The 26,030-nt window shown below is 37.2% G+C and overlaps 1 protein-coding gene across 3 annotated transcripts in view; it reads left to right on the top strand.

Annotated features, from left to right (window-relative positions):
• Nucleotides 1-26,030, top strand: part of CACNA2D1 (calcium voltage-gated channel auxiliary subunit alpha2delta 1) — a 509,634-nt gene that overhangs the window by 256,276 nt on the left and 227,328 nt on the right. For all 3 annotated transcript variants that reach the window (XM_036247167.1, XM_036247166.1, XM_036247165.1), the window contains exon 4: nt 12,906-12,965. In XM_036247167.1, the coding sequence (XP_036103060.1) occupies nt 12,906-12,965 (60 nt within the window). The remainder of the gene's footprint in view (nt 1-12,905; nt 12,966-26,030) is intronic.

Here is a 26,030-nt window from a genome sequence, read left to right as displayed (position 1 = left end):
TATCTTAATTTTTTGCCACAATGGTAAATGGGATTGTTTTTTTAGTTTCTCTTTCTGTGAGTTCATCATTGGTGTATAAGAATGCCATTGATTTCTTGACATTAATTTTGTATACTGCTACTTTTTCAAATTCATTTATTAAGTCAAGTAAATTTTTGATGGAGTCTTTGGGGTTTTCTACGTATAGTGTTATGTCATCTGCAAATAATGACAGTTTAACTTCCTTCTTTCCAATTTGGATCCTTTTATTTTTTCTTCCTGTCTGATTGCTGTGGCTAAGACTTCCAGTACAATGTTAAATAAGAGTGGCAAAAGTGGGCATCCTTGCCTTCCTGTTCTTAAGGGAAATCCTTTTAGTTTTTGCCCATTGAGTATGATGTTGGCTGTAGGTCTTTCATATATGGCCTTTATTATGTCAAGATATGATCCCTCTATTCCCACATTGCTGAGTGTTTTTTTTATCAGAAATGGATGCTGGATTTTGTCAAAGGCATTTTCGGCATCTATTGATATGATCATGTTGTTTTAAATCTTCATTTTATTTATGTGGTGTATCACGTTTATTGATTTCTGAATATTTTACCAGCCTTGCATCCCTGGGTTGAATCCCACTTGGTCATGGTGAATAATTTTTTTGTTGTATTGCTGGATCCAATTTGCTATTAAACATTAATTTTAAACATACTTCTCAATCTGTTACACTACATCATTTTATTATATCAGTTTGCATTACATTCAATTAAATTATTTTTGCTGTTTTCATATTCTAATAAGACCCACATCAACTCTGACACATTTTTAGACTTACGGAAAGGCACCACCTCACACTGACCATCGGGCAGTGGCCTTTTCACATCTTTCCACTTATTCAGTGGCTGTGGACTGTGTCAGTTCTTTTATGTTATCTGAGTGCTGCAAAGATTTGATTATTCCCTCGTATGTGTAGCACACTTTTCTCTTCTACGTTACATAAAGTTTTGTGCTTTATGTTTAGTTGACAACCAATGTAATAAAAGCAAAATGAAACCTGAAGCCTACACAAGTACCTGCAAATTATGAGTGGTGAGCTGGAAATAACTAAGCAAGTTTGAACCTACTTAGTATCCTGTGTCCAAGAAAGAGAGGAAGGAGGAAGGCAGTAATTATGAAACTATAAATATAAAGCAGCATGTTTCAATAATATATTCAAAGAAGAAAAATAAGAGAAGATAATTTTAGGTAATTCTAAATTACATTTTTATTAATTCTAATTAATTATGTGTAGGACACTTAATTGAGAATTCAATAACATTTATACAGTTTCTATCTACATTAATATTGTGTTCTGTAACACAATCATTTTACATATTTGGCAAAAAGGCAAATATCACTTTTTCTTGTTATTATTTTAGTTTTCAACGTAAATTGTCCCAGGAACAAAGCTCATAAATTATAAAATCACCAAGAGTAAGACTCTAAATCATGATTAAACTTCTGAATTGTTACCAGGCAATCTGGGAACTCCTGCCTCACCATTTCGTCTCCAGTGTGTCCAATTTACCAGGTTTATTGTTTTTAAAGGCTTTAGAACCATTTGTTGTTATTTTATTTCCCATAGCTATAAGAGTTTGATGTTAAGATAATATAAATCCTTTGTGTGAACAACGCTTGGACTTTTGTAGGCAGTGCTTCTCAAACTGCAGTGCACATCAGAGGCCCTGGGAAGGCTTGTGAAAACATAGATTGATGAGCACTCCCCAAGAGCGTCTGATGAAAAAGGTGTAGAGCGGGTTCTGAGCATTTGCACGTCTAACCAGTTCCCAGGGGATGCTGCTCCTGCTGGCCTGGGCACACTTTGTGAAACGCTCTTCCAGAGACACTGAGACTTAAGTGGGGTGCAAATCCATGCTCAGTGAAGAAGACTAAATACATGTATCAGTTAAATGATGGTGACGGTTTGAAATTATGGAGCTGGCTCAGTGAACATGTTTATGGAAGCAGACTCAGCTAGAGATGGTATTTCAAAAAACATCCAGGGTCTGAGATTGCACCCTTCTTGCAAGCTGACAAGCTAGCTCACCACAGTTTCAAAGATCCAGGAGACTCCCCGAGTCAGACACAGTGGACTATGATCCACAAGCAGGCAGCTTGGTATTGTGTTACCGTCATTGCTCCTGACCCGCAGGTTCAGCGGGGGCCATGCAGAGTGGCACAGGTGGACAATGTGTACGCCATGAATTTATGCCACAGTCCAGGAAACCTGAGCTTGGGAAACCCCACCTTTCATATGGGCCTTGCCAGCGAACCTGCCTCACTTTTGCCCCACAGATTATTTTTATTTTTCAGAGCAACAGATACATCTGCAGGGAGACATGCTCTGTGTCTTCCCGGGCTGTTTGCTCTTCTTGAAAAGAGTCGGGAACAAAGGCTCTCCCACCTCTGTTCCCATGGCCTGTTGAAATGGGAGAGACCCAGGCAGATGGTCTCCTGACATGGTGATTGGAAATAGAACTCATTCAGAGAAAATGGTCAAAACAATTCTGATGTTTAAGTCTCAGCCAAGTTATTCCCTGTTCAATAACTCTCTTTATTTCAGAAAGAATTTAGGATGGCTATTTTTATTTTTCTGAGGAAAATTTTCCTTGTTAATAACAATTTCAAGATTTTCAGTTAATTAACTTTATTATTTGAGTCACTTATCTGTCCTTCAGTTTTTAATATGTGATAGTTTCCATTTACTGAGGACTTTCCAAACATCCTATTTAACCTTTGCAATACAATGTGATATATATGCACTAAAATAATCCTTGTCTTTTTGTTTTTGTTTGTTTTTTTTGGTTTTTAATCCTCACCCTAGGATGTGTTTATTGATTTTAGAGAGAGAGAGAGGGAAACATTGATTGGTTGGTTGCCTCCTATACGTGCTCTGACTGGGGATCGAACCTGCAATCTAGGTATGTGTCCTGACTGGGAATCAAACCTGCAGAATTTTTTTGATGTACAGGATGATGCTCCAACCAACTGAGCCACCCGGCTGGGGCTTCTTGTTTTATATTTGAGAACACTGAGGTAAAAGAGAGTTATTTTACTTGCTACTGGTCAGTCACATACCTATTAAGTGGTAGAGCTATTTGTACTATATTTTGCTGTTTTATTTCATAGTAGTTAAAAATAATTACTAGATGTGTGATTGTGAAGTCATATAGGGATGTAAAATTACCAAGTTAAAATGACTTAGGTTTGCTATTTGATTTATTCATAAGCCGTTTGTTGTTTGGCAAAGTGATTGAAAGCCTTTGGAATTAGCATGAGTATGTTCAACAGAATTCAGTTCTCAGCTGAAGAGATGCTCTTTGCATTTCCTGAACATGTAAACTCCTAATGTAAGTAGTCTGATGGAGCTTAACTGTGTGGGACCCTAGAGCCAATTATTAATAGGGCCAAGGTCTAGACTAGTTTTACGAACTGTCCTTTTTCTTTTTCCTCCCATTGTCCAAATTCTCTTTCTTCTTCACACTGATCTTTTCTTGAGTTTCCAAATCCGCATTAGTATTGTTCTCAACATTTAGAGAACAAGGCAACTGATTATAAATTAATTCTAGAATCCCAGAGAGGGATTATATGGATTATCTTGGATCCTTGCTACATCCCTAGCCAAATTCTACTAAATTTTAAGGATCAGGTGGTGATGAATTAATCCAGCAATTTTTACGAGTTGAAGGTGACATATTAATCTAGCAGTATGCTTGTCATGTAGGAAGACAACTTTTGTGGCCCTCAAAGTGTCATGATAATGAATAACGATGACCTAGTGAACCTAGTTATAAATTTTGATACAACCAAGAGAAAACCTTGAAAATAACTTAGAAATGAGATTATTTCTACATTTACACGCACTTTAACTGAATGCCTGCTCTTTGCTACTTGTGTAAGGTGAGTGAGGTGTACAGACATGACAGAACCACTTCATGTTCCTAAGGAACTCAGAGTTTGTGTTTTATTGAGGGGAGGGAGAGAGAGTGACGGGGTGCGGGAGGGAGACAGAGGACTACAGCATGAGGAGGGAAAGAGGGAAAGAATTGAGCATAGCGTATTGGGTGTCATGCTCATGACAGGACAGGGCCCTGGTCAAGGGCAATAGGTTATTTTTGTTGACTTCTGTAAAATTGTGCTTCTACTTAGAACAGTGCTTCTCAAAGAGTAATTAAATCCATATGTCTAATATAGCTAAACTATTGCCCTCTAGAAGACTGTTTTCAAAGTTTAGTCCAAGGGAAAGGTTTACTACATTAAACATAACAGATTTCTGGGAATGACCCCAGGTATAGAATTAGAATCTTTGGATGGAGGTGGGCTTGAGTGGGTTCATATGAGGTCCAGGTATGTTGAATAAGCTTGCCTGGTGGTTCTTTACAGTTGTCAAAGTGTAAAGTTGATGTAGAAATTATATTCATTTGAACAATCTTTTATTTTATTGTCTTGTGCTGCAGAGCCAAAAAAAAGAGGTACTTATAATGACTAGTTATATATGATTTACATTTAATATCATTGAAAGGGATTTTACTCTTACCAGATGACATCTCCTTTACTCTGGCTTCGGTATTTCAAGAGTCTGCCAATTTATTTGGGGCTAATTACATCTCTGAAGATTAGACTTGAAGCTTTGTGATTAATTTCAAAAGCATTTCATGAATATGGCAGATCCAGGGCTGAAATCTATACAACACGGTCCAGAAACCACATTCCAAAAGATTTATTTTTCACTGGGCTACAAATAGAAGAAAAAATGATGACTGGCTTGATTTCAGCAACTTTTATTTATATATTTTGCATATGTTATCCTCTTTTAAAGCTTGCAGTAGAAGGAAAAGTGGTGTTTATATTATGAAATTTTTATTTCACATAACCTGGAATGAAATGAATTGTAAGAAAATGATCAGCTATCAAAAAGGATCACTCTGTAGCTTTACATTGCACCTTATGCAGTGATTTGGATTCTATGTGATTTGGATTAATATAATAACAAATTAGTATTTTACTATTAATTTTGATAATTCTCTTTTCATGTAATAATTCCAGTATTTGTAGAAGTGTTAAACTATTGGAATAGACATAAATAACAAGACAATATACTTTATTCTACTTGGTCAGTCTATTTACAAATAATTTTAATCAATGTATATATTAAAAATTATATATTATGTAGCTTGTTCTGTTTTTCTTAAGAAACAATAGTCAAGAAGGTAAACTCCCTTTTTTTTCTCCTCAATAAACTCCAGCATACTGGTGCTAAGCTATTTTATCAGGATTAGGTAGAATTTCTCAAATCACTGAAGTATATTTTTCTAAATTAAAACAATTTTATTAAAAATATTTTTTGTGTCTTGGAGTCAATTTGGGAATGCCCTGCTGGAAAAACAAGAGTTTGGAAAAAAAAAAAAAAGAGAGAGGGAGAAATTTAATGATTGTAATTATGTGCTCATGTTTCATGTTATTAAACAAAAGCAGAAAGAAAGTCTGTGAAAACATATTTTAGGCAAGCACAAGTAAAACATAAAAATAATGTTTAGTTGTCTTTGTAAGGGTAGGCTCAATAACTCAGAGCACCACAGTGAAAGGGGATCGAAATGTCTTTGGACAAGTTGCCTTGCTTTAGTGTTGATTCAGCATCCTTGAAACTGCATGAGGAATGCCTGTGCAGACAGAATGATAGTCTCTGGATAGAGAGAACAAGTAGGTAGGACTGTATTCACAAATAAGGCCTGTTGCTATGTTCTGATGATCAAGATGCAATAAATGCAGTGTTTTGTTTTAGAGATGGCTTCACGAGTTCTCTCTTCCAGGCACCTTATCATCACTTTCCAAAACTCTGAGAAACCATTTCCCAAAACTCTCTGACATTAATTGATTCTCTTGTTCAATCTCAGCCATTACTTGCAAGGATTATGGGTTTCCCTTGGACAAATCAGCCCCTACCCCCAAAGCTGATGGAGTTTCTTTTTGGCATTCAATCTATATGCAGCCTATTAGAAAAATTAACAGTATTGACATCAGATAACATTTACATACTTAAAAAATACATGTCAAACAATGTCAAAGAATACAGACTAATTCATTATAGTGACTGCAATGGGTAGAGAAATTGGTTAAAGGAGGTAAATGAAGGGAGCTTCAAGGTTATTTGTCCATAATATCTTATTTTGTCCATAAATAGTTATTAAAGCAAATATAAAAAATTAAGATGAATTCTGGGTCATGGGTTCTAGACTGTTTCTATGCTTTTCACTGTTTTTCATATTTCATATTTCTTTTATGGTAAAACTAAACTGAAATAAAATTGAACTCCTTTTACTGAATACTATATTAAACTCACAGTCCCTGGCCCTGACTGGTTTGGTTCAGTGTTTGGAGCATTGGCCCGTGGACCAGTGACTCACTGGTTTGATTCCAGTCAAGGGCATTTACCTTGGCTGCGGCTTGTCTTCGGCCATGGTTGGGGTTGTGCAGGAGGCAGCCTGTCAGTGTCTCTCTCACATCGATGATTCTCTCTCTCTCTTTTTCTCCCATTCTATCTGAAAATAAATGGAAAAATATCCTTGGGTGAGGATTAAAAAATAAATAAATAAACTCATAGTCCCTGACTTGCTTATGCTTTGGGACCACCCTATGGATCCACATACAAGAGTTTTTCAGTTGGGCAACAAACAGTTAAAATATAAAAACCATTAAGATGTTTGCATTTGTTTCACTCAAATATGTACACATTGAAGTGGTCATCAGTGATTATAATTCTAACATAGCCTACTCTATGAAGTCACATTTGTATGATTCAATTGGAAGTAAAACTTTATTGAGTTTATAATGTACTAGATGTTTAGCATACCAAATATGAAATATATAAAGTAGTTATTATTCTTAGATACAGAAAAATGTTAAATTGATTGCCTAAAATTTCATAGTTAGTGAATGGAAAGCACCAGAATTGGGAACCAGATCTGTCTGATTTAAAAGTGTATGCTCGGGCCCAGCTGGTGTGGCTTCATGGTTGAGCGTTGATTCATGCACCAAGTGGTCACCAGTTTGATTCCTGGTCACAGCACATGCCCAGGTTGTGGGCCCGATCCCCAGGGGTGGGCATGCAGGAAGCAGCAATCAATGTTCTCTCTCATCAATGTTTCTATCTCTCTTTCCCTGTCTCTTTCTCTCTCTTTCCAAAATCAATCAAGAAAAAATAATATTAAATAAATAAAAGTATATGCTCAGCCCTGGCCAGCTGGGCTCAGTGGATAGAGGGTTGGCTTGCGGACCGAAAAGTTGTGGGTTGTGGTTTGGTCCCCAGCCTTCGTTGGGGTTGTGTGAGAGGCAACCAATTGATATGTCTCTCTCACATCGATGTTTCTATCTCTCCCTCCCTCCAACTCTATTTGAAAAAAATCAATGAAAAAATATCCTCGGGCGAGGATTAAAAAAAGAAAATTAATTAATTAAGTGTATGCTCATTATGCTGTAGCTTCAAAATAATTAATTGTATCTGTACATTGTTCTTCAAAACCTACAAGTTTGTTATTCAACTAAACTTGCCATTTTCAATTGGTATTGTTAGACCATTCAATTGATTATCCCGACTTTTTGCTGTGTTAAGAACATTGGATGAAGATAGGCAAAATTCGCCCTGGCCAGTTTGGCTCAGCGGTTAGAGCGTCGGCCTGCGGTCCAGAGAGACCCGGGTTCGGTTCCCGCTAAGGGCACGTACTTCGGTTGCAGTTTGTCCCCGGCCCTGGTTGGTCGTGCGGGTGGCAGCCACTCGATGTGTCCCTTCACGTCGATGTTTCTCACTCTCTCTCCCTTCCTCTCTCTCCCTCCCATTCTATCTGTACAAAAAAAAAAAAAAAAAAAAAAAGATAGGCAAAATTCAATAGAGTGATAAAATATTGTCAAAATAGACAGAATACAATGAATGATTTGCTATTCCTTATTGGGTGTTAATTATATGAACATTAATTACATAACACATGCAAATTTTATGTGGATTAGTCTGTTGTGAAGTTCTATTGCTTCTTTATTAGAAAGAAAATTCTTGACATGCACTAGCCAAAGAAATTGTTTCTTTGAGTGAAGTTTTTAAGCCAATTCTTGATTAACGTGAATATCAACATTATTGGAGTTTAACTGAACTGTCATATGATCCCTGAAGGTTTCCTTTCAAAACCATCAAAAGAATTTTTTTATAATTAAATATTTTAGAAAACTTCTTTTATCTTCCATCTGCAATTAACTTACTGTCTAGGAAGCAAATTATATACAGGTTTGGAAAATAGTCTTTTCCAAGAGAAAATATATTTAGGTATTGTTAAGAAGGATGATAGAATTATTTCTTTATACACTGTATAATTATAGTGCTTTCATTAGACTTTCATGTCACCTGACAGAATTCAATGCTAGTGGAAGAGATAAAGACATGTCAAAAGTGAAGGTTGAGAATGAATAGGCCTTCAAGGGAGCTGATCTTTCTCTGATCTGATAAAACCTCTCCCATTCTCTATCTCTGTTTTCCCCCCCTGCTGATCACTGCATATCAAAAGCTTTTTCTCTGATTAGCAACAGTCTCTCCGGATCTGAGGGTAAGACCTATGTAAAGAAGTTCTAAAACTGACATCCAGTTTTTTGTACTGTTTTTGTTTTTTTCTTTGGCGATTTCTAAAAATTTGCTGGGAAATTTTCCATAAACCTGAAACAGTTCTCTACCAGTGTTTTAGTTTCGATAGCACTTTGTCTTCATACATTCTATGACTAGTGGTGTTAGAGCTTTGGATGGGTTTAGTAGAGACTAAAGATTGTTCTTGTGGAATGGGCAAAAGCTTTGGTGTCTGAAGGCTTAGGTTTAAGTCCATTTTGTTAAACCTGTGAGTCCTAAAAAAGTCATTAAAATGATTTTCTATTTTAAAGGCTCAGAGCAATAGGTAGGTAGGGATGTATATACATGTGTGACATTGCATATATACTTATCATTTTATACCCAAAGGATTTTTATATACACATGTGCTCTTTCATTTATAAAGAGCCATTTAATGAATCTTTATGGCATATCTTAGTATGAGCAGAATTAAGTTTTAGTTTTCCGTCATAGGTATTTATGCTGAGCTGGGTTCGTTGTTTCTATCTGGTGCTTGGTCTGATTTTAATGACTGATACTGTTACTATAAATTAAATGAGAAAAAAACACATTTTCTTTTTTCTGAAATAAGTTATTACTACAGACTAGACTTATATAGCCAACTATGGAAATAGGAATACTTTACCAAGCGAAGTTTCACATTTTATTAGGTAGGAATTTTATCAGTCTTAACACATTTGCCAGTGGCATTTAATGGTCAATCATGGCCTTTAAAGAAAAATATCACTTGACCAGAATAGAAGTTAATTAGGGACTTGAAGTATCCAGAAGACATGTCAGTTTCCTGTATGTCATGACTAGCTGGTCTTTTACTACAAGAAAGAGCACCATCAGCAACTATTAATTTTAGTTCCCGAGATAGATTATTTAGGCACCTAAAGTTCAGCATTATGCTTTATCATGAAATTTGCCAGATTAAAATGTATTTTATTAATTTCTTCATGAACAAAGAAGATAACAGTAATGCATTTCATGACTATGTATTTTTAGATTTCCAAGCCAGGGAATAACTTTTGAGCTTCAAACCAACCTTTTAAAATACACTTTTTTCCCAAGGCATTTTCATTGATTTTTAAAGAGCAGGTAAGGGGGAGAGAGACAGGGGAGGAGGGAGAGAGAAAGGAAGAGAGAGAGAGAAAGATTGATAGGTTGCCTTCCATACGCACCCTGACCTGGGATGGAACCCAAATGTAGGTATGTGCTGGGAATCGGACCCACAACCTTCTGGTGTATGGACGATGCTCCAGCCAGTTGAACCACACCAGCCAGGGCCAGTTTTTTTTTTTTTTTTTAATATAACTATGTCTTTAAATTTCTAAAACCATTTCTGAATCTTGTAATGAATAGCATTTACTTTATAAAATTAGTGTTTAAAAACATGTATTAGAAATAGAGTTGAGCCCTGGCCGGTCTTGCTCAGTGGTTAGAGTGTCTGCCCTCAGACCAGGGAGGTCGGGTTCGGTTCCCGCTAAGGGCATGTACCTCGGTTGCAGTTTGTTCCCAGCCCTGGTTAGGGTCGTGTGGGAGGCGACCACTAGATGTGTCTCTCTTATATTGATGTTTCTCTCGCTCTCTTTCTCCTTTTTCTCCCTCCCACTCTATATCTCAAGATAAAGTGTAAAAATGTACTTGGGTGAGGATTGAAAAAAAAAAGAAATAGAGTTGGTTTGGACTCTTCTCCCTCAAGGAGAATTGTCTTAGTTTGTTGCCATTGTGTCTTATGAAGCATGGATTATGTTTACATCATAAGCCATGTGATTCTGGATCAGATCTGTTGAGTTGGACTTTCTCATGCTCTCTAGGGTAGAGAACAACATGGTAGAGTTTGAGCTCCTGCCTTAGAACGGTACATCCCTGTGACTGGAAGTCCCCCAGTGTGTTTTTTGTTGTGTGGGAAGGGGGTTTGGGGCTGGGAGGCACCCTTCTTCTGTGTACTGTGAAAGGAAAAAATCTTGATATGCATCTCCAAGACAAAAACATTTTTGAGTTCTAACACTTTTTAATCTAAAAAAACGTTTTAACTTATTTATATATTATCCAGTATTTTGTTTAAGTTTACAAAATGCTTAAGTTTATTGTTTTCCCCATACATATGAATGTTCAGATGTTCTTATATTATTTGTTAAACATAAGGGAAGACATGCCCAGCCGGTGTGGCTCACTGGTTGAGCATCAACCCATGCACCAAGGGGTCACTGGTTCAATTCCTGGTCAGGGCATATGCCCAGGTTGTGGGCCAAATCCCCAGTGGGGAGCATGTAGGAGGCAGCCAATCATGTTATCTCTCATCGATGTTTCTTTCTACCTCTTCCTTCTTCTCTCTCTAAAAATCAATAAGGAAAAAAATTTTCTTTAAATGAGAGAAGACTTACACTTTGAATTTTATCAAGAATATGCCTTCATGTTTATTTTCTCACTCCGTCTCTTCTTTTTTATCTCCCCATACTGAATTTTTCTTATAAAGAAATTGTTTCCATTTCCATCCATTTCTTTTGCTATTTTATTCATTTTTTTGCTACATTTTCACACTGAATTTAAGTTTCCAAAAGTAATGTGATAACACTATTACTGAAATGCATGTACTCTTTTAGTGTTGCTCCGTTTAGCTCTTTGTTTTTGTAGGGATAAAGAACCTTTTCTGGTTACTTTCCCTGGCACAATGCCTAACGTTTACTAGCTCCTATTGCACTCCGTTTCTGCCCAGTAACTGATAGCCGAAACCTTTACTGTTTAAAATTGCTGGGCAATTTTCCTTTTAATTCAGCTTAGGGACCTTCCATTGAGACCTCCCATTAGGCAATATTTTGTAGTCATGGATAATACCTACATAATAGTTTAAAAAATGAACAGATTATATTAAGTAGCAGGGAATAGAAGGCCACACACTGACGTGAAAACTGCTTGGAAGGGTTGTTTGCATCACCCAGCGTTGTGTGCGCTCGCTGAGGAAGGGTACACCCCGAAGCGCAGTTCATTGTGAAAGGTTAAACACACGAACCAGTGAACCACTGGGATTTATACTTTTTACAAACCCTAACCTGATCACTTATATCTTAAGGATGGGTATAATACATTCACATCTATTACATTTGATGTTATACTTGTCCTGTTTCTGTCACTGTCTTCTAACTGTGTGTGGGGAGCAGGCCACAGACGCACACTCTGTGCTGTTTTCTCACATGGACACAGAGTGCAAATGGAATCGTAATTACTCTTCCGAGTTAGACAGCTGTTACACGTATCACTTACTGTCTGCTGAACACTGTATATATAATAACTCATTTAATCCTTCTAACAAACCATGGGGCAGATTCTCACATTATTTATACACATGAGAAAATGGGAGAAAAGGCTTAAATTTTTCCAAGTTTGCGCAGCTAGTATACAGCAGGGTTGGTATTTAAACCCAGGCAGTCTGGTTTCATATCTGTGTTCTTAATCACTAACTGTTCCTGCCTCTTGTAAAAGCTTATTACATGGAGAACATAATAGTAACACTGGGAAATACAAAGAAAAATCTAAACACCAGACAAGAAAAAAAAAAAGACTCTATCTGCAAAAAGTGATTAACGGACTGAGAATGGATTTATCTATGACCTAGGGAAATAAGTCAGTCTATAATTCTCTAACTCATTTAGTATACAAGAGTGAAGGTAAATAATGCCATTTACAGGCATGCAGATTGGGACAGCTTGCTACTACTCACTGATTATCACTGAAGAAACTATGAAGACTGTTCTTCAGCAAGGTGGAAATTATTACAGTTTTGTGTGGCTTTGGGTAAAAAACAAACACACACACAACTAAAAATACTTTTAACAAAGTGCCTAGTACAGTACTTAGCACATATTTAATGATTTCTCAATGTCATTTCCTTTTCACCAGTATAGAAATCTGTGCTATAAAGGTATGTACTACCTTAAAATACTCTACTGATTGAAGCTTTTTCTAAAAACTGAAATGCTAGTCTTTGATGGGAAGCACAATGATGGCAGAGCTAATGAACTTCGTGGTATTCAAGAGCAGTATGTTTCTTATATTACTGAAAAGTAAATGCATATACTGTATATTAACTATAGTAAGTTAAATTATTAAATGATTTAGAATTTATGAATTATAAATAAGAAGTCACTTCTGGGTTTTTTGTTTTTGTTTTTGTTCTCATAATTGATTTGAAAACTCAAAGACTTTATGTAACAAGTACATATTTATGTGGTCATTTGAATTCTAAGATCTGTTGTTTTCTTTTTAGCGCCTGGCTTTGGAAGCGGAGAAAGTTCAAGCAGCCCATCAGTGGAGGGAAGATTTTGCAGTAAGCACCCTTTTTTACCACTTGATTTAAATAGATGATGTGTTGTGTCTGTAGAGTTATGATTGCATTAAAATATTTTGTTGATGAAATCTTATGGTATTATGGGACCAAAAAACAGCTATCATTTATTGCTTTTAAAAATCTGCTTTTGGATAACAGGGTCAATGAACTTATTCAGATTGTTTCTGTTTAGGTTACATATTTATTGAAAAAAGAGTTTTTAAATGTTTTTCCATCCAAGCCTGTGTGGCTCAGTGGATTGAGCATCGTCCCATGGACTGAGAAGGCCCGGTTTCATTCCTGGTCAGGGCACACGCCCAGGTTGCGGGCTTGATCCCCAGTAGGGGTTGTGCAGGAGGCAATCAGTGAATCTCCCTCACATAGATGTTTCTATGTCTCTCTCCCTTCCTTTCTCTCTAAAAAAATCAATAAAAACATATTTAAAAAAGGAAATGTTCTTCCCTACTCAAAGGTATTTATAAAATTAATTATAGTAAAATAACATTGAATTATAATATCTGAATGAACTTTATAGATAATATGAATATAATTGGTTGAAAAACAAGTTGCATTTAAAAACTTTGAGTTTGTGAGAAGCCACATGCATAATATAATCACCTGGATGGTGGGCAATGTGATTAGAGTGAGAATAAATGTATTAAACCTCTTAAAATTTAATTTGCTCCATGTTAGCTAGAAGTAATCTTTCATCTACTCTGGCCTACTTTTAGAAATGACAACTAATATTAACTTTTCCATGTATTTTTTTGATAAACTTATTTTGTGCTCCAAGAGTCATTGTGCTAATTATACAAATCGCAGAAGTTATCCTTGTGATGAGTTCTATTTATCATTTATCTAACTGTCATCTGTCTTCTTACTGCCAAGGGACATAGTGAAAAAGTCTATCTTTAATAGTTAAAATATTTCTATTACGTATTCAAATTTTTCACTTACATTAAAAATAGTTTTTAATTTCCGATTACAGAAAAGTCACAGACAATTCATTTTAAGGATGTTAAAATAGAAACAGTATGAATGACAGCTTGATTATATATGTTCAGTTGTCTTTGAATGTTTTGTAAAACTAATGTCTCAAACTTGATAGTTAAGAAAATTGTGCTTTAACAGAATACTAAATTGAAGTTCATTAATTAACACTTTTACTTTATGTTTGTTTAATTATATTGTATAAGGAAGAAAAATACACCAATTTCTTAAACTCTCAGTCTACTAAGTAGAGACTCTATTTGACTACTGTGGTTTGATTCTTTCCCTAAATTGATTGCATTGCTTGATTTGTTGGCATCATGTAGATACTGGCTTTGTCCATAATTGTCATAAGCAGGTTCAAAAAGATTAATTTGTCGCCCTGGCCTGTTAGGCCCCGCGGTTAGAGCGTCGGCCTGCATTTCAGAGAGACCCAGGTTCGGTTCGCTCTAGGGGCGCATATCTCAGTTGCAATTTGTTCCCGGCCCTGGGTCATGCGTGTGGCAGCCACTCGATATTTACCTTTCACGTTGATGTTTCTCTCTCTCTCCTTTTCTCTCTCTCCCTCCTTCTCTATCTGAACAGAAAATGGAAAAATGTCCTTGGGTGAGGGTAAAATAAAAAAAATCAATTTGTCATCTATAATACATAAATTAAAAATAGTGTTTGAGCGTTGACCCATGCACCAAGAGGTCACTGATTCGATTTCTGCACATGGCACATGTCCGGGTTGCGGGCCCGATCCAGAAGGCTGCCAGTTGATGTGCTTTCTCATCAACGTTTCTATCTCTCTCTTCCTCTCACTTCCTCTCTCTCTAAAATCAATAAAGAAAAAAATTTTATTTTTAAAATAAAAATGGTGATTAAATTACAAAGATAACCTTTTTGAGTATTGAGGGCAAATTGTAAACTCATCCAATGAAGATTTTACAATTTAATTGTTACTTTTAAATAAAAGGAAGCTTGAATTTTTTTTTATTTCTTGGATAGACAGAAAAGCAGCCACATTGATTTATCCAAATAAGTATCATTTTGTTCCGGCTGGTGTGGCTCAGGGTTGAGTGTCGACTTATGCACCAAGAGGTTGCTGGTTCCATCTCTGGTCAGGACACATGCCCAGGTTGTGGGCTCAATCCCCAGTGGGGGTACATGCAGGAGGCGGCCAATTGATGTTCTCTCTCATCGATGTTTCTATCTCTCTCTCCCTCTCACTTCCTCTTTCTCTAAACCCAATAAAGAAAAAAATAATAATAAAAAAAATAAAAGTTTCAACAAATTCATTTAAAAAATAATAATAAGTATCATTTTTATTAACCCCCTGCCCCCAAAGTAGGAGGCATACCAAAATCCAGGGTAAGGCATAATAGATGTGAATCTAGACCTTGTATTCTGTTTAGGATTGCTGTAGTACATTGGTGCTGTTTCAGTTTAAATCACAAGTAATTCTGAGAATCCCAAAATTAAGTGTTCCAGATCAGCTTCTTTTATATATAGATTCCATTGCTTTCAGAAAGCTTTTTTTTCAATTAAGGAACTTGATAATATTTCACATAGTCATTTATTAGTTGCATGTCATTTTTAGTTTTCTGAGGAATAATGTGGTAAAAAATCACACGGCAAGTAGGGATGTAGTGATGCCTTTTATGTCATCAGTGTTTTTACTCAATTATTATGTTACTGCTTTATGTATATAAAGTTTCTTTTCCCAGATATACTTTAAACTCTTTGATCTTAAGCCAATTAACGCTAAATTAACATTTTGGTAATGGTTTATTTCTCTTTACTAAGTAATGGGTGACCATTGTAGATGTCACAAAACTTTCAATGTGTGTTAGCTGTTACTATATTTTATTGAATCCAAGCCATCATTATTTGTAGGGCACTCTATCATTTATGTATTGCTAAGAAAGAAAAAAGGAAGACAATTAATTTATGATACACAAGCAATTTGAAGCTGTATTCTTATTTGTCAACTCTCAAAATGTGGAATAAATTACTTTGAAACTCTTATTATCTACTTTCTCAGTGCCTATGTCCAGACAGAGGCACTGCTAGGGAAATTTATACAAGAAGACAGATTAGTCCCACAATGACACAAAAGCCGTTTCTAAGTCTTATATGGTAAAATAGCAAATAAATTGTTTCCCCAGTAAATGTTAGGAGTTCTTAGCAAATAGTAGTCACAGTGTGGAGGATTCCTTAAACAAATTCTGTTTTTAATTTCCCCCTAGATTACCTCACAATTTATTTAGGACATATGAACATATTGATTGACATTAAAGAGATTGTGAAAGGAAACACAGATTAGGCCACTTTAGGACCCTGTCAACTCATTTCCTGACTCCTTCTCGAAGGACTGTGAACTATATTCAGGGGACACATATCTGTCACAGTTTGCACACTGAGAATTGATATTTTCCATATCTTACCATGTCAGGCATACATAGAGTCTTTACAATAGCCCTTCCCCTTCCAATACCATAGGTGATAGAACAGTCAGATAGCAGTGGTTTTGTATTTGAAGAATAAGACCTGAATGAAGATTGCCTCTCCTTCAGCCTCAAATAAGTAACTAGTGCAAAAATAAGACACTTTTCCCTTTTTCCTTTATTGTTGTTGATAAACTAGACGATGCTTCAGTTCATATATGTATACTAAGGTTAAGCAACTCCTTCAAGGCCATTTATACAAATCAATTAAAACTGGTGTGTGGTGAGCTGGAAATTAGAAATCATCAACATTAAATCCCTCCTTATATTGTGAGAATACACAAAAACAATTGCAGATTTTATCAGTATTTTAACCAAACACTTACAAATGTTTAATTTGAAGTTAAATGCCACCATATTTAAAAAGGCCCTTCTTTTAAACTTTATAAGACTTTTATCTTTTTTAGGTATTTAACTATTTGCATCAGCGCAGTATTTCTTTAATGCCATTCTTTAATAATTTAACACTAAGATGATTTAGATGGCAGAAATAATTTCCTAAGAGGTACATTAACATTTCAAAAAGAAATATAATATTCTGATTCTTCCCTCAAGTATAAGTAGGCAAGTTTTATTAATATTACTTAGGCAAAATGTTGATTAACATTCCCCACTGTGTAATATAGAGAAGTCTCATGAACAACAAGAACAAAAGGCAAAGTGCTAAAATGCTGGCAGCAAGAAAGGGATCATGTAATTCACACGTTCTCTCCGCTCAGCTCCCAGTTGAACGAAAACCTAGGGAACAAAGGGCATACACTCTAAATGGATTAAGATTTATGTGGTCATGCATTTATGCATTCAGACCAATATTTATATATAAGCTATGTCTGCCAGCTGCCTTTCAGGTCTCCATATAACTTACTGGTGTTAAAGGTGACATTTCCTGTCACTTATGATGGACAAATTATTTTTTTAAGCTCAGGTGGGAGAAGGAAAAAAAGAGCTTAGAAAGCTAATTGTTCTGCATGAAATAATTGCTACTATTTCTACAGAACTGATTTTTCCCAATTGCATTTGAAATCTCATTTGATTGTATGGCAATGGTTGGTTAACTATAGCAGTTTTGTTTCCAGCTAAGCCTGCAATATTAATTGTACTTATACATGTATAAGCATAAGGGGTGCCTCATTTGTATTTTAATAAGTAGGATCTTTATCAATGGGTTATTAGCATCAGCTTGTTACTGTGCAGGCTTAGTACAGACGTCTAGAAATTGGCCAGTAATTAAAACATTTGAGGAACTGTTTTTAGCTTCCGCTTCACTGAGAAACTAAATTAGAAGGTGAAAATTTTTCTAGTGAAGTTGAATGTTATTGAGTGTCAATCAGGATAAGTTAGTTCTAATATAGCTTTAATTTTATATACAGGAGTGCGCAAAAGTAGGTTTACAGTTGTGAGTATGCCAAACAGAGTTAACAAAACTGTTGTAATAATCATAACCTGCATGTCTTTTTTCATACAAACAGCTGTAAACCTACTTTTGCCTGTGTGTGTGTGTGTATGTGTGTGTAAAATCACTGCCCAAATCACATTATGAAATGTTACTTTAAAGGTAGTAATATTTAAAATTTTGTGTTTATCTGAGTTAATAAATACTGGTGTTATGTATTTAATTATTTCATCTATCCTGTTCATTTAATGTAATTTCACTATTTCTGTTCATTACAGCACATGCAATTGTAAATATGTGAACCATAAAAACATACTTCATTTATTTTTGTTACAATGTATAAAAATAAACACTGTTCTAAATTATAATTTGGTATAGGTCTTGGATATGAAAGAGCTGAATTTCTAGTGATTAAAATGTGGGTGAGTTAAAACAAATTGGGAAGCAGCGTTCTATCTTAATGTGTAAATCGATGAATTTAATAGATCTTCAAAGTGATCTATTCGTCTCTCTTAGATTCTACCTTTGGTTGAATTGCCCTTTTGGAATCAAGAACTTGCATATCTTAACTTTTTTTTTTATTGACCACACTTCTATCTAGGGAAACAATCAGTTTTTTTACTGCTGCTTTCTTTTAAGATTTCTTTCTTTCTTTTTTTTTTTTTTGGTACCTGCCCCTAGTGGAACCGAACCCAGGACTCTGGTCCACAGGCCAACGCTCCAACTGCTGATCCAAGTCGGCCAGAGCTCTTTTAAGATTTTTGTCATCCTCTCCTTATTATTAAGATTGATAGAAAAGAGCCACAGTGCAAAATTGATTAACCCCCAAATTGTGGGAAACCAATTTAATAGAAAAGACTCAGGCAAATTGTACAGTGTCTTTGTCTTTTTGTTTATGCATACTTATAAATGCTCAGGGGAAGAGCTTGTAAAACAGCAGAGTAGAAAAAAATAAACATGGGCTTGAAATTGTTAGTTATCCTGAAGAATAACTCCTATCTTTTTTTCTTCTTCTTATATTGAAAAACAGAAGAAACAAAATATCTATTCATTAATAACCTAGCCAATAATATTGTTTGTGTTTTTAACAGTTTTTATTATTTTCTAGTGATCTTCCAGACCTCTCTATTATTTCTTTTAAAGTGAAAGTCACAGTATAGTACAGTAGAACCCCTAAAGGAAGACATCATGATGATTATTTTGGGATAATGCAAAGTTAGATCTAAATGAGGCTGGATATATTTCTTTATTTTTTTGTCCCCTCTGAGAAAGGGAAGAAAGAATTGGAAAGGATATGTCTATGTGACTTAGAAAGTAGAGAGGTGGATGGGGAGTCTCCACATTTTTCAAGACCGATCTGTTGCTTCAATAACCTGGGTTTAATGAATGAAAACATTGCTAAATTATTGGGAGATCCTGGAATTGCTTCCTGTATTCTACAAATTCCAGCCTTACAGAGCACCCAGGACCATCCTCATTGATGTTTACATTAGATTACTATTATCAGCTGATGCCAACTTACATTGTCACAGGTTTTGAATTTAGGGATTTATTAACTTTTTCATAACTTGAGTTGCATTTTATTAAAAGTATTCAATTCTCCCACAACCACATCAAAATTGCAACTAAAGTCCTGGACCATTTTGCTCTGTGGTTAGAGTGTCAGCCTGTGGACCGAAGAGGTGCAGGTTTGATTCCTGGGCAAGGGCATGTACCTGGGTTTTGGGTTCGATCCGTGGTCCTGGTCAGGGTTGTGAGGGAGGCAACCAATCAATGTGTCTCTTTCACCTCTCTCTCTCTCTCCCCTTCCCTCCCTTCCACTTTCTCTAAAAAAATAAAAATTAAAAAAATCAATGGAAAAATATCCTCTAGTGAGGATTAACAACAACAAAAAACAAAACAAAATTATTACTAAAGTACAGAACAACCATCATTCAGAACTACCTGAAATCTTGCTGAATGAAACTTATACAAGTAGAGATTTAAAGAAGAAGCCACATTGAGACTGGTAAGGGTGGTGGAGATGTGCAGTGGGCTGGTCCCACACCTACGTGTGGTGGATAAAAATCTGGAGGAATACCTGGGATGCAGGGAACCCCTCCCCCCACAGGAGCAAGGATTCCCAGCCCCACACCAGACCTTCCAAACCAGGATTCCGGAGCCAGGAAGAGAAGCCCCCATGATTTCTGGCTGTGAAAACCAGCAGAGACTATGGCTGAGTGAGATGGAGGGTTTCTAGAATCCCAGGCAGTTCCTCTTAAAGGGCTCATGCAAGGACTTACTTGAGCTCCCTCCCTCCAAGCTGCAGCACTGGGACAGAAGCTTGAAAGGAACCAGGACATATGGGGAGAAACTGAATTTTCTGGCATCAGGGTGAGAGATGGGGAGGGGGGCAGCTTTCTGTGAGGCAAAAGTGCTGGCAGAGGTTATTTTTCCTTTTCTGAGACACCCCCCCCCCACACACACACACACAGAGCCAGCAGGTCAGTGTCATATCTGGGTCTCCATCACCCTGGCTCACACTGTTTGCCCCACCCTTGGGATTCCCTGAGGCCCTGACCCACCCCACTTGTTTACCCATCCAAGCCATTTCCAGTGGCTTTTCCATACAACTGTCCTCTCTTGCTTCATGCTTTGAACTTTCCTGAAATCTCTAAAACAAGCCACATATGGCCTCTGCATACCTCCTACTTTTGCTAAGTGGTCTCAGGCCCAGAACTAGCCACAGTTAGCCTTGGTTTACAGTTTGGCCTCTCCTGGGTACCACCAAGTCCAGCACAAGTAGCAGCCATCTGCAAATTGCTCTGTAGCTCATGCCAGGTTGTTCCAGGCAGGGCACAGGTAGTGGCTGACCTTGCATCTCCCAGGAGGCCCCAGAGCCACTGTGCCCAGTAGATAGCTTCAGATCACTCTGCTATTTTTTTTGTTTTTAATCCTCATTCAAGGACATTTTTCCATTTTTTGTACAGACAGAGTGGGAGGGAGAGAGAGGAAGAGAGAGAGGGGGAAACATCGACGTGAAAGGGACACATCGAGTGGCTTCAGATCACTCTGTATTACAACCCTACTACCTCCAAGAAGGAAACAGTCTAGGGGCAGACTCATTGAGCACTAAAGCCCCACTGAAGCAATTCCTGCTCCATAGGTTCAATTCCTGAACAGTAGCCCTGCTGTAGTTGCAGCTGACTGGCTTGGAGGTCAGTTCCTCCCAATGAGGCCAACAACAGTCAAGGCTCAACTACAACAGGACAGTGCACAGCCCACACAGGGGCACATCTGGAGTGCCCAGCTTGGGTGACTGTGGAGGCTGTGTCACTGGACCCAGCAGGACACCTACTACACAAAGCCACTCTATCAAGTCTGGGAGACATAGCAGCTCTACCTAATACATAGAAACATACATAAGGAAGCAGCTAAAATGTGAAGACAAAGAAACAGGTCCCAAGTGAAAAAACAATAGAAATCTCCAGAATAAGAAATAAATGAAATGGAGGCAAGCAAACTAACAGATACAGTGGTTATAAGATGCTAAAGTAACCTAGTGAGAACTTCAAGGAACTTAGTGAGAACTTCAACAGCATGCTAAAGGACATAGAAACCACACACACACACACACACACACACAGTGAAAAAATGAAGGGTACACTAACTGAAATGACGGATAATTTACAGGGAATCAACAGTAGAGTAGATGAAGCTGAGAATCAGATAAGTGATTTGGAATATAAGGAAGCAAAATACCCCCAATCAGAATAACCAAAAGTAAAAAGAATCCCCCAAATAAAGATAATGTAAGGAGCCTCTGGGACAACTTCAAGCATACCAACATTTGCATCATGGGGGTGCCAGAAGGACAAGAGAGAGAATGAGAAATTGAAATCTATTTGAAAAAATAATGACAGAAAAATTTGTTAAAAACAAATTATGTAACCTGGTGAAGGAAATAGACATACAATTCTAGGAAGTGCAGAGAGTCCCAAAAAAGAGGAACCCAAAGAGGCTCACACCAAGACATAGCTTAATTAAAATGCAAAAGGTTAAAAACAAAGAATCTTAAAAACAGCAAGAGAAAAGCAGTTAGTTACCTACAAGGGAGCTCCCATAAGACTGTCAGCTGATTTCTCAATAGAAATTTTGCAGGCCAGAAGGGAGTAACAAGAAATATGCAAAGTGATGAAAAGGACCTATAAACAGGATTACTCTACCCAGCAAAGCAATTATTTAGAATCAGAATGACAGATAAAGGGATTCCCAGACAAGAATAAACTAAAGGAGTTTAACACCACCAAACCAGTATTATATGAAATGTTAAAGGGTCTTTTAGAAGAAGAAGAGGAAGAGGAAGGTAAAGATGACGAAGAAGAGGGAGAAGGAGAAAAAAAAAGAAAAATGGCCCAACCAGTATTGCTCAGTGGTTGAGCACCGACCCATGCACCAAGGGGGTCACCGGTTCGATTCCCGGTCAGGGCACATGCCCAGGTTGTGGGCCTGATCCCCAGTGTGGGGCATGCAGGAAGCAGCCAGTCGATGTTCTCTCTCATCAATGTTTCTATCTCTCTCTCCCTCTCCCTTCCTCTTTTTCTAAAATCAATAAAGAAAAAAATATTTTTTAAAAAAAGTAGAAAAATGAACAATAAAATGGCAATATGTACATATCCATTAACAATTGAATGTAAAAAATCAAAATAAACAAGCAGGACAGAAACAGACTCACAGATACAGAGAACATTTTGATCATTGCCAGATGGGACAGGAGTTGGGGGAATGGGTGAAGACGGTGAAGGGATTAAGAAGTACAAAGTGGTTGTTACAGAATAGTCATGGGGATGTAAAGTAACTTTAGGGAATATAATCAATAATTTTCTAATAATTATGTATGGTGCCAGATGAGGATGAGATTTATCAGGATGATCAGTTACTATGTTATGTAATATCTAATCACTGGAGTGTACACCTGAAACTAATATAATATTATATATCAACTGTAATTGAAAAATAAAAAAAAATGTACACCGATGGACAGCAACAACAAAAAAACTTCAATAACTCTTTATTTAGCATAAATGATATACCAGCCCTTTCATGAACTGGCCTCATCTTATTGTAGATGAAAAAAGGTAATATGAAAAACCTTACAAGGTGATCTGATCATAACTGGACAGATTATGGTATCACTTTTCCCACTGGGTGCTGGGGCTGGCATCCTTATGATATCTGGAGAAAGAATTTTCTGAGCCTAACATGGGAGGATGAGTGACTTTTATTTGTATGGAATTAAATCTTTGTTTCCAAAGTCCCCTTTCCCTTAATGCAGCCCTATAAATTGTGCAGCTGGGGATTCAGTAGTGCGAGAAGCAAAGCCAGCATCCAAAGTTTTCGTTCCATGGTAGAATGTCCAGTTTAGCTTCAGACTAGTTGCAGTCCATTTGTCTATCGTGTTTGGGTCCACATGGCTCTGGGCCATGTGGGGGAATGTAGGGGAGCCAAGAGAGTGCACCCCCTGCAACAAGAGTCCCCAAAACACAAGAGAGTGAGCTTCTTTGTTTTGGGGATTGCATGTCTCAAATCTTCCTGTGCTTGCAGTGGCCATGCCAACTCTGGCCAGTGACCTGTTCCCAGGGTGACTGACAGGTAAGTACTTTCCCTATTTTACCCAGACTTTATTGGGCATGAGTCTGTTCTCCCCTTGTACAGTCCCTTCCCCCAGTGATCTGCAGAGAATAGACTATGGCTCCCTGGAGAGTGTTAAACTGCAGCTTCCTGCACAAGTGGCATGCCTATAATATTTGACTTTCCCTTTGCTTCCTTCCAGTTATTCATAACTGGGTTAAATTACAATGGTATCAGTAGGTAGTCATATCCCAGACATATCATTTTTAGTAAATGTTTATTGTTGCCTTAAGCAAGTCCTCACCACTGTTTTTTGTGAATCTAGGTTAACACACCTTTGAAATAAGCATAACTACCCCCAAGAGAGCACCTAATATTGTCAAGTATCCTGTAATCCAATCCCCGCCTTGCTTTCTTCTACCTCCAAGGAATCTCCTTATGTTCTCTCAATTTCAAATGCATAAAAGAAGCTCAAAACTGTTATTCTTGGGAGCATTTGAAATCTTGCTCTGACCTATGTTGTCAGTTTTGTTCAAATAATCTAATAAAAATTCTTTACAAGTTTGGACTTTTTATGTTGACATTACCTTTCCTATTTTCCATTGCAACATCTCCCTAGCAGCTGTTACCATACTTCTGAAATGCTAAGCCCAAAACAGAGTAAACTACTTGATGTTTTCCGAAGAGGATATTTTTTCCTTCATCTTTGGACCTTTTGATAATCTCTGCTTGGAATTCTCTCTCCTTCCTCCCATTTCCTCTTGTCTTTGATTTACTGATCTAGGATTTGTTGTGTTTTATATGGCTAATTCCAAGTATATATTCATATTTAAGTATGTACTCACTATATAATTTTTCTTTCTCCACTTTTTTCAACACTAAATATAAACTTATTGGGGATAAAAGCCATAGCTAGTGTATTACTAAGAAAACTGTAGTCTATTATAATGCATAACAGACAGTAGTAGCCTATATGTAATTTTTTACGAAAAATAATTACTTGTAGTATTGAGATGTCTGTTTTTACTATAAACATTATTGTCATTTTTACTGGAGAGATAATAAAATGTTTGTTTGAACTGCTTTCTTTTCTGAATATGTAGATCCACAACCATGGTTACAGAACACTGGACTTGGAGTCATGCAAATCAATTTCAAATTTTGGCTTTGTCACTAATTTGCAATGAGATTTTTGAAAAATAATAGTCTGTTGAACATTAATTTCTTTATTTAAAAAATGTTGTCTCTGCCCTGGCCGGTTTGGCTCAGCGGTTAGAGCGTCGGTCTGCAGTCCGGAGAGACCCGGTTCGGTTCCCGCTAAGGGCACGTACTTCGGTTGCAGTTTGTCCCCGGCCCTGGTTGGTCGTGCGGGTGGCAGCCACTCGATGTGTCCCTTCACGTCAATGTTTCTCACTCTCCCTTCCTCTCTCTCCCTCCCACTCTATCTATACAAAAAATGGAAAAATATCCTCGGGTGAGGATAAAAAAAAAAACAAGTAAATTTAAAGATCTATTTGGCAATAGGAATAGGATTCATGAATTAGAAAGTATCTCATCCAGCAATTAGAAGGGCCTTCCTGGGGTTCTGCAAAATGGAAGGTTTTTATATGAAGATGCTTGGGTAGGGCAAGGGAGCTATTAACGAAAGAAAGGATTAACCCAGGATATCTTCTTGGGAGAGGGGTAAGCAAGAAAATGGCAAAGGTCTTTATTATGCAGATTACCTCTTCTTTCTCTTGGGAGGATGGAGAGGGCCCAAGTGACAAATTACTGATAGATGACCAGGAAATTCAGACTGGTTTTGATTACATTTCTGGGAAAGATTGAAACTGCAATTAGATCGGTATTAAATCTAGGTTTGGTATCATGCACTTTTGGCAGGAGTGACACTATTTTGGGCCTGTGGTTTTCTCTTTTACAGTTCTACAGTCTCCACTAGCACAATGATCTCTGTAAAATGCTTAATAATTGTTTTTCTGTGCTCCTGTGATCACTATTTCTCTACCAAGGAAAGTATTTTCTAGAAACTCCAATACTTGAGTCAGGTGTTTACAAGCAGGTTGACACAAGTCTCTCGATGGCTATTTACCTGGTCCATTGAGCATCTGTCAGCTCCCGTTGATACTGGAGGAAAAGGAGACCAGTTACCAGCTCCTTCGATAATGAAGGGGAAAGGGACCAGGTCCCTCTACCACTCATGGGCAGAAGGCTCTTAGGGTCCCCCTGAAATAAGGATTTTCAGAAGTCCCATGGGAGAATGAATGGCTTTTACTGGCGTGGAATTATATTTCTGGGGTTGTAGCACCCCAGTTCCCTCAGTCCAGTACTGGAAGAGGAGCCGCTATGGATTTAACAAGGCTACAAGTAAGTCCAGGTTCCAGACTGTCGGTTCCATGGTGCAGCTGGGTCCTGATCAGGATCAGTCTAGATTAAGTCCATCAGTCCATTGTATGGGTCCCACATAGCCTTGAGACACATGGTGAATGCAGGGTCTGGGAGCTCTGCAAGCCAGGAGTATGGCTCAAGCCACAAGAGACAGAGCACTTTCTTTTGTCTAGGAGATTAAATATTCAGGTTTTGGGT

This window comes from Molossus molossus, unplaced genomic scaffold (assembly GCF_014108415.1).
Source record: "Molossus molossus isolate mMolMol1 unplaced genomic scaffold, mMolMol1.p scaffold_m16_p_7, whole genome shotgun sequence".
In the NCBI taxonomy this organism is placed as follows: Eukaryota; Metazoa; Chordata; class Mammalia; order Chiroptera; family Molossidae; genus Molossus; species Molossus molossus.
The sequence above is the reverse complement of the archived record's forward strand: the minus strand, read 5'-3'. Positions and strand labels throughout refer to the sequence as shown.